General features: G+C 48.8%; 1 protein-coding gene across 1 annotated transcript in view; it reads right to left on the bottom strand.

Moving 5' to 3' along the window:
- Positions 1–18043, bottom strand: part of LOC123743351 (cytosolic Fe-S cluster assembly factor nubp1) — a 36229-nt gene that overhangs the window by 5207 nt on the left and 12979 nt on the right. Inside the window, exons 8-10 of the mRNA XM_082972979.1 lie at positions 17330–17440; positions 16764–16866; positions 5845–5928 (exon numbers count right to left, since the gene is read on the bottom strand). Coding sequence (XP_082829105.1) covers positions 5845–5928; positions 16764–16866; positions 17330–17440 — 298 coding nt within the window. The remainder of the gene's footprint in view (positions 1–5844; positions 5929–16763; positions 16867–17329; positions 17441–18043) is intronic.

The following is an 18043-nucleotide window of genomic DNA, read 5'->3' as shown; positions in this document are numbered from 1 at the left end:
AGGTACATATTACTGCTCTAACAGTCTGACCCCCCCCCCCCCCCAGCAGTAATCCTGGGTGTGTGTAGGTACATATTACTGCTCTAACAGTCTGACCCCCCCCTCCAGCAGTAATCCTGGGTGTGTGTAGGTACATATTACTGCTCTAACAGTCTGACCCCCCCCCCCCCCTCCAGCAGTAATCCTGGGTGTGTGTAGGTACATATTACTGCTCTAACAGTCTGACCCCCCCCCTCCAGCAGTAATCCTGGGTGTGTGTAGGTACATATTACTGCTCTAACAGTCTGACCCCCCCCCCCCCCTCCAGCAGTAATCCTGGGTGTGTGTAGGTACATATTACTGCTCTAACAGTCTGACCCCCCCCCCCCTCCAGCAGTAATCCTGGGTGTGTGTAGGTACATATTACTGCTCTAACAGTCTGACCCCCCCCCCCCCCTCCAGCAGTAATCCTGGGTGTGTGTAGGTACATATTACTGCTCTAACAGTCTGACCCCCCCCCCCCCAGCAGTAATCCTGGGTGTGTGTAGGTACATATTACTGCTCTAACAGTCTGATGACCCCCCCCCCAGCAGTAATCCTGGGTGTGTGTAGGTACATATTACTGCTCTAACAGTCTGACCCCCCCCCCCCCCAGCAGTAATCCTGGGTGTGTGTAGGTACATATTACTGCTCTAACAGTCTGACCCCCCCCCCAGCAGTAATCCTGGGTGTGTGTAGGTACATATTACTGCTCTAACAGTCTGATGCCCCCCCCTCCAGCAGTAATCCTGGGTGTGTGTAGGTACATATTACTGCTCTAACAGTCTGACCCCCCCCCCCTCCAGCAGTAATCCTGGGTGTGTGTAGGTACATATTACTGCTCTAACAGTCTGACCCCCCCCCCCCCCCAGCAGTAATCCTGGGTGTGTGTAGGTACATATTACTGCTCTAACAGTCTGACCCCCCCCCCCTCCAGCAGTAATCCTGGGTGTGTGTAGGTACATATTACTGCTCTAACAGTCTGACCCCCCCCCCCTCCAGCAGTAATCCTGGGTGTGTGTAGGTACATATTACTGCTCTAACAGTCTGACCCCCCCCCCCCCCCAGCAGTAATCCTGGGTGTGTGTAGGTACATATTACTGCTCTAACAGTCTGACCCCCCCCCCCCCCTCCAGCAGTAATCCTGGGTGTGTGTAGGTACATATTACTGCTCTAACAGTCTGACCCCCCCCCCCCCTCCAGCAGTAATCCTGGGTGTGTGTAGGTACATATTACTGCTCTAACAGTCTGACCCCCCCCCCCCCCCCAGCAGTAATCCTGGGTGTGTGTAGGTACATATTACTGCTCTAACAGTCTGACCCCCCCCCCCCCTCCAGCAGTAATCCTGGGTGTGTGTAGGTACATATTACTGCTCTAACAGTCTGACCCCCCCCCCCAGCAGTAATCCTGGGTGTGTGTAGGTACATATTACTGCTCTAACAGTCTGACCCCCCCCCCCCAGCAGTAATCCTGGGTGTGTGTAGGTACATATTACTGCTCTAACAGTCTGACCCCCCCCCCCCTCCAGCAGTAATCCTGGGTGTGTGTAGGTACATATTACTGCTCTAACAGTCTGACCCCCCCCCCCCCCCCAGCAGTAATCCTGGGTGTGTGTAGGTACATATTACTGCTCTAACAGTCTGACCCCCCCCCCCCCAGCAGTAATCCTGGGTGTGTGTAGGTACATATTACTGCTCTAACAGTCTGACCCCCCCCCCCCCCCAGCAGTAATCCTGGGTGTGTGTAGGTACATATTACTGCTCTAACAGTCTGACCCCCCCCCCCCCAGCAGTAATCCTGGGTGTGTGTAGGTACATATTACTGCTCTAACAGTCTGACCCCCCCCCCCCCCCAGCAGTAATCCTGGGTGTGTGTAGGTACATATTACTGCTCTAACAGTCTGACCCCCCCCCCCCCAGCAGTAATCCTGGGTGTGTGTAGGTACATATTACTGCTCTAACAGTCTGACCCCCCCCCCCCCCCCCCCTCCAGCAGTAATCCTGGGTGTGTGTAGGTACATATTACTGCTCTAACAGTCTGACCCCCCCCCCCCCCCCAGCAGTAATCCTGGGTGTGTGTAGGTACATATTACTGCTCTAACAGTCTGACCCCCCCCCCCCCAGCAGTAATCCTGGGTGTGTGTAGGTACATATTACTGCTCTAACAGTCTGACCCCCCCCCCCCCCCAGCAGTAATCCTGGGTGTGTGTAGGTACATATTACTGCTCTAACAGTCTGACCCCCCCCCCCCCCCAGCAGTAATCCTGGGTGTGTGTAGGTACATATTACTGCTCTAACAGTCTGACCCCCCCCCCCCAGCAGTAATCCTGGGTGTGTGTAGGTACATATTACTGCTCTAACAGTCTGACCCCCCCCCCCCCCCAGCAGTAATCCTGGGTGTGTGTAGGTACATATTACTGCTCTAACAGTCTGATGACCCCCCCCCCCAGCAGTAATCCTGGGTGTGTGTAGGTACATATTACTGCTCTAACAGTCTGACCCCCCCCCCCCAGCAGTAATCCTGGGTGTGTGTAGGTACATATTACTGCTCTAACAGTCTGACCCCCCCCCCTCCAGCAGTAATCCTGGGTGTGTGTAGGTACATATTACTGCTCTAACAGTCTGACCCCCACCCCCCCCCCAGCAGTAATCCTGGGTGTGTGTAGGTACATATTACTGCTCTAACAGTCTGACCCCCACCCCCCCCCTCCAGCAGTAATCCTGGGTGTGTGTAGGTACATATTACTGCTCTAACAGTCTGACCCCCCCCCCCTCCAGCAGTAATCCTGGGTGTGTGTAGGTACATATTACTGCTCTAACAGTCTGACCCCCACCCCCCCTCCAGCAGTAATCCTGGGTGTGTGTAGGTACATATTACTGCTCTAACAGTCTGACCCCCCCCCTCCAGCAGTAATCCTGGGTGTGTGTAGGTACATATTACTGCTCTAACAGTCTGACCCCCCCCCCCTCCAGCAGTAATCCTGGGTGTGTGTAGGTACATATTACTGCTCTAACAGTCTGATGACCCCCCCCCTCCAGCAGTAATCCTGGGTGTGTGTAGGTACATATTACTGCTCTAACAGTCTGACCCCCCCCTCCAGCAGTAATCCTGGGTGTGTGTAGGTACATATTACTGCTCTAACAGTCTGACCCCCCCCCCCCCCAGCAGTAATCCTGGGTGTGTGTAGGTACATATTACTGCTCTAACAGTCTGATGACCCCCCCCCCAGCAGTAATCCTGGGTGTGTGTAGGTACATATTACTGCTCTAACAGTCTGACCCCCCCCCCCAGCAGTAATCCTGGGTGTGTGTAGGTACATATTACTGCTCTAACAGTCTGACCCCCCCCCTCCAGCAGTAATCCTGGGTGTGTGTAGGTACATATTACTGCTCTAACAGTCTGACCCCCACCCCCCCCCCAGCAGTAATCCTGGGTGTGTGTAGGTACATATTACTGCTCTAACAGTCTGACCCCCACCCCCCCCCTCCAGCAGTAATCCTGGGTGTGTGTAGGTACATATTACTGCTCTAACAGTCTGACCCCCCCCCCAGCAGTAATCCTGGGTGTGTGTAGGTACATATTACTGCTCTAACAGTCTGACCCCCACCCCCCTCCAGCAGTAATCCTGGGTGTGTGTAGGTACATATTACTGCTCTAACAGTCTGACCCCCCCTCCAGCAGTAATCCTGGGTGTGTGTAGGTACATATTACTGCTCTAACAGTCTGACCCCCCCCCCCTCCAGCAGTAATCCTGGGTGTGTGTAGGTACATATTACTGCTCTAACAGTCTGATGACCCCCCCCCTCCAGCAGTAATCCTGGGTGTGTGTAGGTACATATTACTGCTCTAACAGTCTGACCCCCCCCTCCAGCAGTAATCCTGGGTGTGTGTAGGTACATATTACTGCTCTAACAGTCTGACCCCCCCCCCCCCCTCCAGCAGTAATCCTGGGTGTGTGTAGGTACATATTACTGCTCTAACAGTCTGACCCCCCCCCCCAGCAGTAATCCTGGGTGTGTGTAGGTACATATTACTGCTCTAACAGTCTGACCCCCCCCCCCCCTCCAGCAGTAATCCTGGGTGTGTGTAGGTACATATTACTGCTCTAACAGTCTGACCCCCCCCCCCCCCTCCAGCAGTAATCCTGGGTGTGTGTAGGTACATATTACTGCTCTAACAGTCTGACCCCCCCCCCCCCTCCAGCAGTAATCCTGGGTGTGTGTAGGTACATATTACTGCTCTAACAGTCTGACCCCCCCCCCTCCAGCAGTAATCCTGGGTGTGTGTAGGTACATATTACTGCTCTAACAGTCTGACCCCCCCCCCCCCCTCCAGCAGTAATCCTGGGTGTGTGTAGGTACATATTACTGCTCTAACAGTCTGACCCCCCCCCCCCCCTCCAGCAGTAATCCTGGGTGTGTGTAGGTACATATTACTGCTCTAACAGTCTGACCCCCCCCCCCTCCAGCAGTAATCCTGGGTGTGTGTAGGTACATATTACTGCTCTAACAGTCTGACCCCCCCCCCCCTCCAGCAGTAATCCTGGGTGTGTGTAGGTACATATTACTGCTCTAACAGTCTGACCCCCCCCCCCCCCCTCCAGCAGTAATCCTGGGTGTGTGTAGGTACATATTACTGCTCTAACAGTCTGACCCCCCCCCCCTCCAGCAGTAATCCTGGGTGTGTGTAGGTACATATTACTGCTCTAACAGTCTGACCCCCCCCCCCCCCCAGCAGTAATCCTGGGTGTGTGTAGGTACATATTACTGCTCTAACAGTCTGATGACCCCCCCCCCCAGCAGTAATCCTGGGTGTGTGTAGGTACATATTACTGCTCTAACAGTCTGACCCCCCCCCCCAGCAGTAATCCTGGGTGTGTGTAGGTACATATTACTGCTCTAACAGTCTGACCCCCCCCCCCTCCAGCAGTAATCCTGGGTGTGTGTAGGTACATATTACTGCTCTAACAGTCTGACCCCCACCCCCCCCCCCAGCAGTAATCCTGGGTGTGTGTAGGTACATATTACTGCTCTAACAGTCTGACCCCCCCCTCCAGCAGTAATCCTGGGTGTGTGTAGGTACATATTACTGCTCTAACAGTCTGACCCCCCCCCCCTCCAGCAGTAATCCTGGGTGTGTGTAGGTACATATTACTGCTCTAACAGTCTGACCCCCCCCCCCTCCAGCAGTAATCCTGGGTGTGTGTAGGTACATATTACTGCTCTAACAGTCTGACCCCCCCCCCCCCCCTCCAGCAGTAATCCTGGGTGTGTGTAGGTACATATTACTGCTCTAACAGTCTGACCCCCCCCCCCTCCAGCAGTAATCCTGGGTGTGTGTAGGTACATATTACTGCTCTAACAGTCTGACCCCCACCATATAAACCTACATTTCATTTCCTGATATCAATGTTATTATTGTTCCTACTTCCTCTGGTAGAGTCTCTCTTCCTCTTTAACGCCATTTCAACAGAATTAAACAAATGTGTTTTGTCCATGTTTATCTCTGTGTGTGTAGAAGTGTGTGTGTGTGTGTGTTTGTTTCTGTGTGTGTGTGTGTGTGTGTGTAGGAGTGTCGGTATGTGTGTGTTTCTCTCTGTGTGTGTGTGTGTGTTTCTCTCTGTGTGTGTGTGTGTGTGTGTGTGTTTGTTTCTGTGTGTGTGTGTGTGTTTCTGTGTGTGTTTGTGTGTTTCTCTGTGTGTGTGTGTGTGTGTTATATGTGTGTGTTTCTCTCTGTGTGTGTGTGTGTGTGTGTGTTATATGTGTGTGTTTGTTTCTCTCTGTGTGTGTGTGTCTGTGTAGGAGTGTGTGCGTGTTGTATACTCACTCTGTACTATCGTGTGGTAAGCAGCAGCAGCAGGGGAGTCTGGGACTTCAGTCAGGAATGACTTCCCTTCATCACAACTCTTACCTGACAGAGAAGAGGGGTGAGAGAGAGAGAGAGAGAGAGGGGGGGGGGGGGGGGGGGGGTGAGAGAGAAGGGGGTGTGAGAGAGACAGAGAGAGAGAAGGGGATGTGAGAGAGAGATAAACAGTGGTCAAAAGGAGAGTCCAGTGTAGATCTATAGACCTGACTTACTGCATAGCTGTGGATCTATAGACCTGACTTACTGCATAGCTGTGGTGTGATCTATAGACCTGACTTACTGCATAGCTGTGGTGTGGATCTATAGACCTGACTTACTGCATAGCTGTGGTGTGGATCTATAGACCTGACTTACTGCATAGCTGTGGTGTGGATCTATAGACCTGACTTACTGCATAGCTGTGGTGTGGATCTATAGACCTGACTTACTGCATAGCTGTGGTGTGGATCTATAGACCTGACTTACTGCATAGCTGTGGTGTTGATCTATAGACCTGACTTACTGCATAGCTGTGGTGTGGATCTATAGACCTGACTTACTGCATAGCTGTGGTGTGGATCTATAGACCTGACTTACTGCATAGCTGTGGTGTGGATCTATAGACCTGACTTACTGCATAGCTGTGGTGTGGATCTATAGACCTGACTTACTGCATAGCTGTGGTGTGGATCTATAGACCTGACTTACTGCATAGCTGTGGATCTATAGACCTGACTTACTGCATAGCTGTGGATCTATAGACCTGACTTACTGCATAGCTGTGGTGTGGATCTATAGACCTGACTTACTGCATAGCTGTGGTGTTGATCTATAGACCTGACTTACTGCATAGCTGTGGATCTATAGACCTGACTTACTGCATAGCTGTGGTGTGGATCTATAGACCTGACTTACTGCATAGCTGTGGTGTGGATCTATAGACCTGACTTACTGCATAGCTGTGGTGTGGATCTATAGACCTGACTTACTGCATAGCTGTGGTGTGGATCTATAGACCTGACTTACTGCATAGCTGTGGTGTGGATCTATAGACCTGACTTACTGCATAGCTGTGGTGTGGATCTATAGACCTGACTTACTGCATAGCTGTGGTGTGGATCTATAGACCTGACTTACTGCATAGCTGTGGTGTTGATCTATAGACCTGACTTACTGCATAGCTGTGGTGTGGATCTATAGACCTGACTTACTGCATAGCTGTGGATCTATAGACCTGACTTACTGCATAGCTGTGGATCTATAGACCTGACTTACTGCATAGCTGTGGTGTGGATCTATAGACCTGACTTACTGCATAGCTGTGGTGTGGATCTATAGACCTGACTTACTGCATAGCTGTGGATCTATAGACCTGACTTACTGCATAGCTGTGGATCTATAGACCTGACTTACTGCATAGCTGTGGTGTGGATCTATAGACCTGACTTACTGCATAGCTGTGGTGTTGATCTATAGACCTGACTTACTGCATAGCTGTGGTGTGGATCTATAGACCTGACTTACTGCATAGCTGTGGTGTGGATCTATAGACCTGACTTACTGCATAGCTGTGGTGTGGATCTATAGACCTGACTTACTGCATAGCTGTGGTGTGGATCTATAGACCTGACTTACTGCATAGCTGTGGTGTGGATCTATAGACCTGACTTACTGCATAGCTGTGGTGTGGATCTATAGACCTGACTTACTGCATAGCTGTGGTGTGGATCTATAGACCTGACTTACTGCATAGCTGTGGATCTATAGACCTGACTTACTGCATAGCTGTGGTGTGATCTATAGACCTGACTTACTGCATAGCTGTGGTGTGGATCTATAGACCTGACTTACTGCATAGCTGTGGTGTTGATCTATAGACCTGACTTACTGCATAGCTGTGGATCTATAGACCTGACTTACTGCATAGCTGTGGTGTTGATCTATAGACCTGACTTACTGCATAGCTGTGGTGTGGATCTATAGACCTGACTTACTGCATAGCTGTGGTGTGGATCTATAGACCTGACTTACTGCATAGCTGTGGATCTATAGACCTGACTTACTGCATAGCTGTGGATCTATAGACCTGACTTACTGCATAGCTGTGGTGTGGATCTATAGACCTGACTTACTGCATAGCTGTGGTGTTGATCTATAGACCTGACTTACTGCATAGCTGTGGATCTATAGACCTGACTTACTGCATAGCTGTGGATCTATAGACCTGACTTACTGCATAGCTGTGGATCTATAGACCTGACTTACTGCATAGCTGTGGATCTATAGACCTGACTTACTGCATAGCTGTGGTGTGGATCTATAGACCTGACTTACTGCATAGCTGTGGTGTGGATCTATAGACCTGACTTACTGCATAGCTGTGGATCTATAGACCTGACTTACTGCATAGCTGTGGTGTGGATCTATAGACCTGACTTACTGCATAGCTGTGGTGTGGATCTATAGACCTGACTTACTGCATAGCTGTGGTGTGGATCTATAGACCTGACTTACTGCATAGCTGTGGTGTGGATCTATAGACCTGACTTACTGCATAGCTGTGGTGTTGATCTATAGACCTGACTTACTGCATAGCTGTGGTGTTGATCTATAGACCTGACTTACTGCATAGCTGTGGTGTTGATCTATAGACCTGACTTACTGCATAGCTGTGGTGTTGATCTATAGACCTGACTTACTGCATAGCTGTGGTGTTGATCTATAGACCTGACTTACTGCATAGCTGTGGTGTTGATCTATAGACCTGACTTACTGCATAGCTGTGGTGTTGATCTATAGACCTGACTTACTGCATAGCTGTGGTGTGGATCTATAGACCTGACTTACTGCATAGCTGTGGATCTATAGACCTGACTTACTGCATAGCTGTGGATCTATAGACCTGACTTACTGCATAGCTGTGGTGTTGATCTATAGACCTGACTTACTGCATAGCTGTGGTGTGGATCTATAGACCTGACTTACTGCATAGCTGTGGTGTGGATCTATAGACCTGACTTACTGCATAGCTGTGGATCTATAGACCTGACTTACTGCATAGCTGTGGGGATCTATAGACCTGACTTACTGCATAGCTGTGGTGTTGATCTATAGACCTGACTTACTGCATAGCTGTGGATCTATAGACCTGACTTACTGCATAGCTGTGGTGTTGATCTATAGACCTGACTTACTGCATAGCTGTGGTGTTGATCTATAGACCTGACTTACTGCATAGCTGTGGTGTTGATCTATAGACCTGACTTACTGCATAGCTGTGGTGTTGATCTATAGACCTGACTTACTGCATAGCTGTGGTGTTGATCTATAGACCTGACTTACTGCATAGCTGTGGTGTTGATCTATAGACCTGACTTACTGCATAGCTGTGGTGTTGATCTATAGACCTGACTTACTGCATAGCTGTGGTGTGGATCTATAGACCTGACTTACTGCATAGCTGTGGTGTGGATCTATAGACCTGACTTACTGCATAGCTGTGGATCTATAGACCTGACTTACTGCATAGCTGTGGATCTATAGACCTGACTTACTGCATAGCTGTGGTGTGGATCTATAGACCTGACTTACTGCATAGCTGTGGATCTATAGACCTGACTTACTGCATAGCTGTGGTGTTGATCTATAGACCTGACTTACTGCATAGCTGTGGTGTGGATCTATAGACCTGACTTACTGCATAGCTGTGGTGTGGATCTATAGACCTGACTTACTGCATAGCTGTGGATCTATAGACCTGACTTACTGCATAGCTGTGGATCTATAGACCTGACTTACTGCATAGCTGTGGTGTGGATCTATAGACCTGACTTACTGCATAGCTGTGGTGTGGATCTATAGACCTGACTTACTGCATAGCTGTGGTGTGGATCTATAGACCTGACTTACTGCATAGCTGTGGTGTGGATCTATAGACCTGACTTACTGCATAGCTGTGGTGTGGATCTATAGACCTGACTTACTGCATAGCTGTGGTGTGGATCTATAGACCTGACTTACTGCATAGCTGTGGTGTGGATCTATAGACCTGACTTACTGCATAGCTGTGGTGTGGATCTATAGACCTGACTTACTGCATAGCTGTGGATCTATAGACCTGACTTACTGCATAGCTGTGGATCTATAGACCTGACTTACTGCATAGCTGTGGTGTGGATCTATAGACCTGACTTACTGCATAGCTGTGGATCTATAGACCTGACTTACTGCATAGCTGTGGATCTATAGACCTGACTTACTGCATAGCTGTGGATCTATAGACCTGACTTACTGCATAGCTGTGGATCTATAGACCTGACTTACTGCATAGCTGTGGATCTATAGACCTGACTTACTGCATAGCTGTGGTGTTGATCTATAGACCTGACTTACTGCATAGCTGTGGTGTGGATCTATAGACCTGACTTACTGCATAGCTGTGGTGTGGATCTATAGACCTGACTTACTGCATAGCTGTGGTGTTGATCTATAGACCTGACTTACTGCATAGCTGTGGTGTGATCTATAGACCTGACTTACTGCATAGCTGTGGTGTGGATCTATAGACCTGACTTACTGCATAGCTGTGGTGTGGATCTATAGACCTGACTTACTGCATAGCTGTGGTGTGGATCTATAGACCTGACTTACTGCATAGCTGGGTGGATCTATAGACCTGACTTACTGCATAGCTGTGGTGTGATCTATAGACCTGACTTACTGCATAGCTGTGGTGTGGATCTATAGACCTGACTTACTGCATAGCTGTGGTGTTGATCTATAGACCTGACTTACTGCATAGCTGTGGATCTATAGACCTGACTTACTGCATAGCTGTGGTGTTGATCTATAGACCTGACTTACTGCATAGCTGTGGTGTGGATCTATAGACCTGACTTACTGCATAGCTGTGGTGTGGATCTATAGACCTGACTTACTGCATAGCTGTGGATCTATAGACCTGACTTACTGCATAGCTGTGGATGATGGATCTATAGACCTGACTTACTGCATAGCTGTGGTGTGGATCTATAGACCTGACTTACTGCATAGCTGTGGATCTATAGACCTGACTTACTGCATAGCTGTGGTGTGGATCTATAGACCTGACTTACTGCATAGCTGTGGATCTATAGACCTGACTTACTGCATAGCTGTAGATCTATAGACCTGACTTACTGCATAGCTGTGGATCTATAGACCTGACTTACTGCATAGCTGTGGTGTGGATCTATAGACCTGACTTACTGCATAGCTGTGGTGTGGATCTATAGACCTGACTTACTGCATAGCTGTGGATCTATAGACCTGACTTACTGCATAGCTGTGGGGATCTATAGACCTGACTTACTGCATAGCTGTGGTGTGGATCTATAGACCTGACTTACTGCATAGCTGTGGTGTGGATCTATAGACCTGACTTACTGCATAGCTGTGGTGTGTGATCTATAGACCTGACTTACTGCATAGCTGTGGTGTGGATCTATAGACCTGACTTACTGCATAGCTGTGGTGTGGATCTATAGACCTGACTTACTGCATAGCTGTGATCTATAGACCTGACTTACTGCATAGCTGTGATCTATAGACCTGACTTACTGCATAGCTGTGGTGTGATCTATAGACCTGACTTACTGCATAGCTGTGGTGTTGATCTATAGACCTGACTTACTGCATAGCTGTGGATCTATAGACCTGACTTACTGCATAGCTGTGGTGTTGATCTATAGACCTGACTTACTGCATAGCTGTGGTGTGGATCTATAGACCTGACTTACTGCATAGCTGTGGATCTATAGACCTGACTTACTGCATAGCTGTGGATCTATAGACCTGACTTACTGCATAGCTGTGGATCTATAGACCTGACTTACTGCATAGCTGTGGTGTGATCTATAGACCTGACTTACTGCATAGCTGTGGTGTGGATCTATAGACCTGACTTACTGCATAGCTGTGGTGTGGATCTATAGACCTGACTTACTGCATAGCTGTGGTGTGATCTATAGACCTGACTTACTGCATAGCTGTGGTGTTGATCTATAGACCTGACTTACTGCATAGCTGTGGTGTTGATCTATAGACCTGACTTACTGCATAGCTGTGGTGTTGATCTATAGACCTGACTTACTGCATAGCTGTGGTGTTGATCTATAGACCTGACTTACTGCATAGCTGTGGTGTTGATCTATAGACCTGACTTACTGCATAGCTGTGGTGTTGATCTATAGACCTGACTTACTGCATAGCTGTGGTGTTGATCTATAGACCTGACTTACTGCATAGCTGTGGTGTTGATCTATAGACCTGACTTACTGCATAGCTGTGGTGTGGATCTATAGACCTGACTTACTGCATAGCTGTGGTGTTGATCTATAGACCTGACTTACTGCATAGCTGTGGTGTGGATCTATAGACCTGACTTACTGCATAGCTGTGGTGTGGATCTATAGACCTGACTTACTGCATAGCTGTGGTGTGGATCTATAGACCTGACTTACTGCATAGCTGTGGTGTGGATCTATAGACCTGACTTACTGCATAGCTGTGGATCTATAGACCTGACTTACTGCATAGCTGTGGATCTATAGACCTGACTTACTGCATAGCTGTGGATCTATAGACCTGACTTACTGCATAGCTGTGGTGTGGATCTATAGACCTGACTTACTGCATAGCTGTGGTGTTGATCTATAGACCTGACTTACTGCATAGCTGTGGTGTTGATCTATAGACCTGACTTACTGCATAGCTGTGGTGTTGATCTATAGACCTGACTTACTGCATAGCTGTGGTGTTGATCTATAGACCTGACTTACTGCATAGCTGTGGTGTTGATCTATAGACCTGACTTACTGCATAGCTGTGGTGTTGATCTATAGACCTGACTTACTGCATAGCTGTGGTGTGGATCTATAGACCTGACTTACTGCATAGCTGTGGTGTTGATCTATAGACCTGACTTACTGCATAGCTGTGGTGTTGATCTATAGACCTGACTTACTGCATAGCTGTGGTGTTGATCTATAGACCTGACTTACTGCATAGCTGTGGTGTGGATCTATAGACCTGACTTACTGCATAGCTGTGGATCTATAGACCTGACTTACTGCATAGCTGTGGATCTATAGACCTGACTTACTGCATAGCTGTGGATCTATAGACCTGACTTACTGCATAGCTGTGGTGTGGATCTATAGACCTGACTTACTGCATAGCTGTGGATCTATAGACCTGACTTACTGCATAGCTGTGGATCTATAGACCTGACTTACTGCATAGCTGTGGATCTATAGACCTGACTTACTGCATAGCTGTGGATCTATAGACCTGACTTACTGCATAGCTTGGTGGATCTATAGACCTGACTTACTGCATAGCTGTGGTGTGATCTATAGACCTGACTTACTGCATAGCTGTGGTGTGGATCTATAGACCTGACTTACTGCATAGCTGTGGTGTTGATCTATAGACCTGACTTACTGCATAGCTGTGGTGTTGATCTATAGACCTGACTTACTGCATAGCTGTGGTGTGGATCTATAGACCTGACTTACTGCATAGCTGTGGTGTGGATCTATAGACCTGACTTACTGCATAGCTGTGGTGTGGATCTATAGACCTGACTTACTGCATAGCTGTGGTGTGATCTATAGACCTGACTTACTGCATAGCTGTGGTGTGATCTATAGACCTGACTTACTGCATAGCTGTGGTGTGGATCTATAGACCTGACTTACTGCATAGCTGTGGTGTTGATCTATAGACCTGACTTACTGCATAGCTGTGGATCTATAGACCTGACTTACTGCATAGCTGTGGTGTTGATCTATAGACCTGACTTACTGCATAGCTGTGGTGTGGATCTATAGACCTGACTTACTGCATAGCTGTGGTGTGGATCTATAGACCTGACTTACTGCATAGCTGTGGATCTATAGACCTGACTTACTGCATAGCTGTGGATCTATAGACCTGACTTACTGCATAGCTGTGGATCTATAGACCTGACTTACTGCATAGCTGTGGATCTATAGACCTGACTTACTGCATAGCTGTGGTGTTGATCTATAGACCTGACTTACTGCATAGCTGTGGTGGATCTATAGACCTGACTTACTGCATAGCTGTGGTGTGATCTATAGACCTGACTTACTGCATAGCTGTGGTGTTGATCTATAGACCTGACTTACTGCATAGCTGTGGATCTATAGACCTGACTTACTGCATAGCTGTGGATCTATAGACCTGACTTACTGCATAGCTGTGGATCTATAGACCTGACTTACTGCATAGCTGTGGTGTTGATCTATAGACCTGACTTACTGCATAGCTGTGGTGTGGATCTATAGACCTGACTTACTGCATAGCTGTGGTGTGGATCTATAGACCTGACTTACTGCATAGCTGTGGTGTGATCTATAGACCTGACTTACTGCATAGCTGTGGTGTGGATCTATAGACCTGACTTACTGCATAGCTGTGGATCTATAGACCTGACTTACTGCATAGCTGTGGATCTATAGACCTGACTTACTGCATAGCTGTGGTGTGGATCTATAGACCTGACTTACTGCATAGCTGTGGTGTGATCTATAGACCTGACTTACTGCATAGCTGTGGTGTGGATCTATAGACCTGACTTACTGCATAGCTGTGGTGTGGATCTATAGACCTGACTTACTGCATAGCTGTGGTGTGGATCTATAGACCTGACTTACTGCATAGCTGTGGTGTTGATCTATAGACCTGACTTACTGCATAGCTGTGGTGTTGATCTATAGACCTGACTTACTGCATAGCTGTGGTGTTGATCTATAGACCTGACTTACTGCATAGCTGTGGTGTTGATCTATAGACCTGACTTACTGCATAGCTGTGGTGTTGATCTATAGACCTGACTTACTGCATAGCTGTGGTGTTGATCTATAGACCTGACTTACTGCATAGCTGTGGTGTTGATCTATAGACCTGACTTACTGCATAGCTGTGGTGTTGATCTATAGACCTGACTTACTGCATAGCTGTGGTGTGGATCTATAGACCTGACTTACTGCATAGCTGTGGATCTATAGACCTGACTTACTGCATAGCTGTGGATCTATAGACCTGACTTACTGCATAGCTGTGGTGTTGATCTATAGACCTGACTTACTGCATAGCTGTGGTGTTGATCTATAGACCTGACTTACTGCATAGCTGTGGTGTGGATCTATAGACCTGACTTACTGCATAGCTGTGGTGTGATCTATAGACCTGACTTACTGCATAGCTGTGGTGTGATCTATAGACCTGACTTACTGCATAGCTGTGGTGTTGATCTATAGACCTGACTTACTGCATAGCTGTGGTGTGGATCTATAGACCTGACTTACTGCATAGCTGTGGTGTGGATCTATAGACCTGACTTACTGCATAGCTGTGGTGGGGTCCATAGACTGGTACTGCACAGCTATCTGTAGACCAGACTTCCTGGGGTCCAGTAGGACTGGTACTAACACAGCTATCTGTAGTCCAGTACCTATCCTGGGGTCTAGTAGGACTGGTACTGCACAGCTATCTATAGACCCGACTTCCTGGGTCCAGTGGTGGTCTAAGACCTACTTAGTCCAGTACCTATCCTGGGGTCCATAGACTGACTAACCGCTAGCTGTGGTGTACCTATCCTGGGGTCCAGTAGACTGGTGTAGACACAGCTATCTGTAGTCCAGTACCTATCCTGGGGTCCAGTAGGACTGGTACTAACACAGCTATCTGTAGTCCAGTACCTATCCTGGGGTCCAGTAGGACTGGTCCAAACACAGCTATCTGTAGTCCAGTACCTATCCTGGGGTCCAGTAGGACTGGTACTAACACAGCTATCTGTAGTCCAGTACCTATCCTGGGGTCCAGTAGGACTGGTACTAACACAGCTATCTGTAGTCCAGTACCTATCCTGGGGTCCAGTAGGACTGGTACTAACACAGCTATCTGTAGTCCAGTACCTATCCTGGGGTCCAGTAGGACTGGTACTAACACAGCTATCTGTAGTCCAGTACCTATCCTGGGGTCCAGTAGGACTGGTACTAACACAGCTATCTGTAGTCCAGTACCTATCCTGGGGTCCAGTAGGACTGGTACTAACACAGCTATCTGTAGTCCAGTACCTATCCTGGGGTCCAGTAGGACTGGTCCAAACACAGCTATCTGTAGTCCAGTACCTGTCCTGGGGTCCAGTAGGACTGGTACTAACACAGCTATCCGCAGTCCAGTACCTATCCTGGGGTCCAGTAGGACTGGTACTAACACAGCTATCTGTAGTCCAGTACCTATCCTGGGGTCCAGTAGGACTGGTCCAAACACAGCTATCTGTAGTCCAGTACCTATCCTGGGGTCCAGTAGGACTGGTACTAACACAGCTATCTGTAGTCCAGTACCTATCCTGGGGTCCAGTAGGACTGGTACTAACACAGCTATCTGTAGTCCAGTACCTATCCTGGGGTCCAGTAGGACTGGTCCAAACACAGCTATCTGTAGTCCAGTACCTATCCTGGGGTCCAGTAGGACTGGTACTAACACAGCTATCTGTAGTCCAGTACCTATCCTGGGGTCCAGTAGGACTGGTACTAACACAGCTATCTGTAGTCCAGTACCTATCCTGGGGTCCAGTAGGACTGGTACTAACACAGCTATCTGTAGTCCAGTACCTATCCTGGGGTCCAGTAGGACTGGTACTAACACAGCTATCTGTAGTCCAGTACCTATCCTGGGGTCCAGTAGGACTGGTACTAACACAGCTATCTGTAGTCCAGTACCTATCCTGGGGTCCAGTAGGACTGGTACTAACACAGCTATCTGTAGTCCAGTACCTATCCTGGGGTCCAGTAGGACTGGTACTAACACAGCTATCTGTAGTCCAGTACCTATCCTGGGGTCCAGTGGGACTCGTCCTAACAGCGTAAGGTTCATCTCTTCACACATCCTCTCTGCTCCTCCCGTGGTGGGGGGGAAAATCTGAGACGTGTTCTTGAAGAGGGGAAGAGAGAGAGGGAAGGGGGGGAAGAGAGAGAGAGGGAAGGAGGGGAAGAGAGAGGGAAGCGGGGAGAGAGAGAGAGGGGGGAGGGGAAGAGAGAGAGGGGAGGGAGGAGGGGGAAGAGAGAGAGAGAGGGAAGGAGGGGAGAGAGAGAGAGAGAGGAGGGGAAGAGAGAGAGAGAGAGAGAGAGGGGGGAGGGGAAGAGAGAGAGGGGGGGAGGGGAAGAGAGAGAGGGGGGAGGGGAAGAGAGAGAGGGGGGAGGGGAAGAGAGAGGGGAGGAGGGGGAGAGAGAGAGGGGGAGAGATGGGGGAGAAATACAAGGAAGAGAAAGAGTTACACATCATGCCAATGAATGATGTCGGTCTTTATGAGAGAAAGTTACACATTGTGTGTGCCATGCATTCATGTGTGTGTGTGTGTGTGTGTGTGTATATATATAAGTAAATAAATAAATACCTTGCATTTGGGACAGACAAATCCACTCATGTTCTCCACCACTCCTATGATGGGCAGCTGGACCTTCTGACAGAACCTGATCTCCTTTCTTACATCCTGAAGAGAAACCTCCTGGAGAGGCAAAGAGGGGGGAGGAGGGGTGAGAGACATGGAGGGGTGAGAGACATGGAGGGGTGAGAGACATGGAGGGAGGAGGGGTGAGAGACATGGAGGGGTGAGAGACATGGAGGGGTGAGAGAGAGAGAGAGAGGGAGGAGGGGTGAGAGACATGGAGGGGTGAGAGACATGGAGGGGTGAGAGACATGGAGGGGTGAGAGAGAGAGAGAGAGGGAGGAGGGGTGAGAGACATGGAGGGGTGAGAGACATGGAGGGGTGAGAGACATGGAGGGGTGAGAGACATGGAGGGAGGAAGGGTGAAAGAGAGAGGGAGGGAGGAGGGGTGAGAGAGAAAGAGGGAGGAGGGGTGAGAGACATGGAGGGGTGAGAGAGCATGGAGGGAGGAGAGACATGGAGGGAGGAGGGTTTGTTGTAATCAGGCACCATAACCCAGGCTAAAGTCCTGGTTAAACTACCCTGCCATAACTCCACCCATCTAACCAGACAGGCTAAAGTCCTGGTTAAACTACCCTGCCATAACTCCACCCATCTAACCAGACAGGCTAAAGTCCTGGTTAAACTACCCTGCCATAACTCCACCCATCTAACCAGACAGGC

The sequence above is a fragment of the Salmo salar genome, chromosome 03, assembly GCF_965601325.2.
Source record: "Salmo salar chromosome 03, fSalSal1, whole genome shotgun sequence".
NCBI lineage: Eukaryota > Metazoa > Chordata > Actinopteri > Salmoniformes > Salmonidae > Salmo > Salmo salar.
This window is presented reverse-complemented; position numbering and strand designations above follow the sequence as displayed.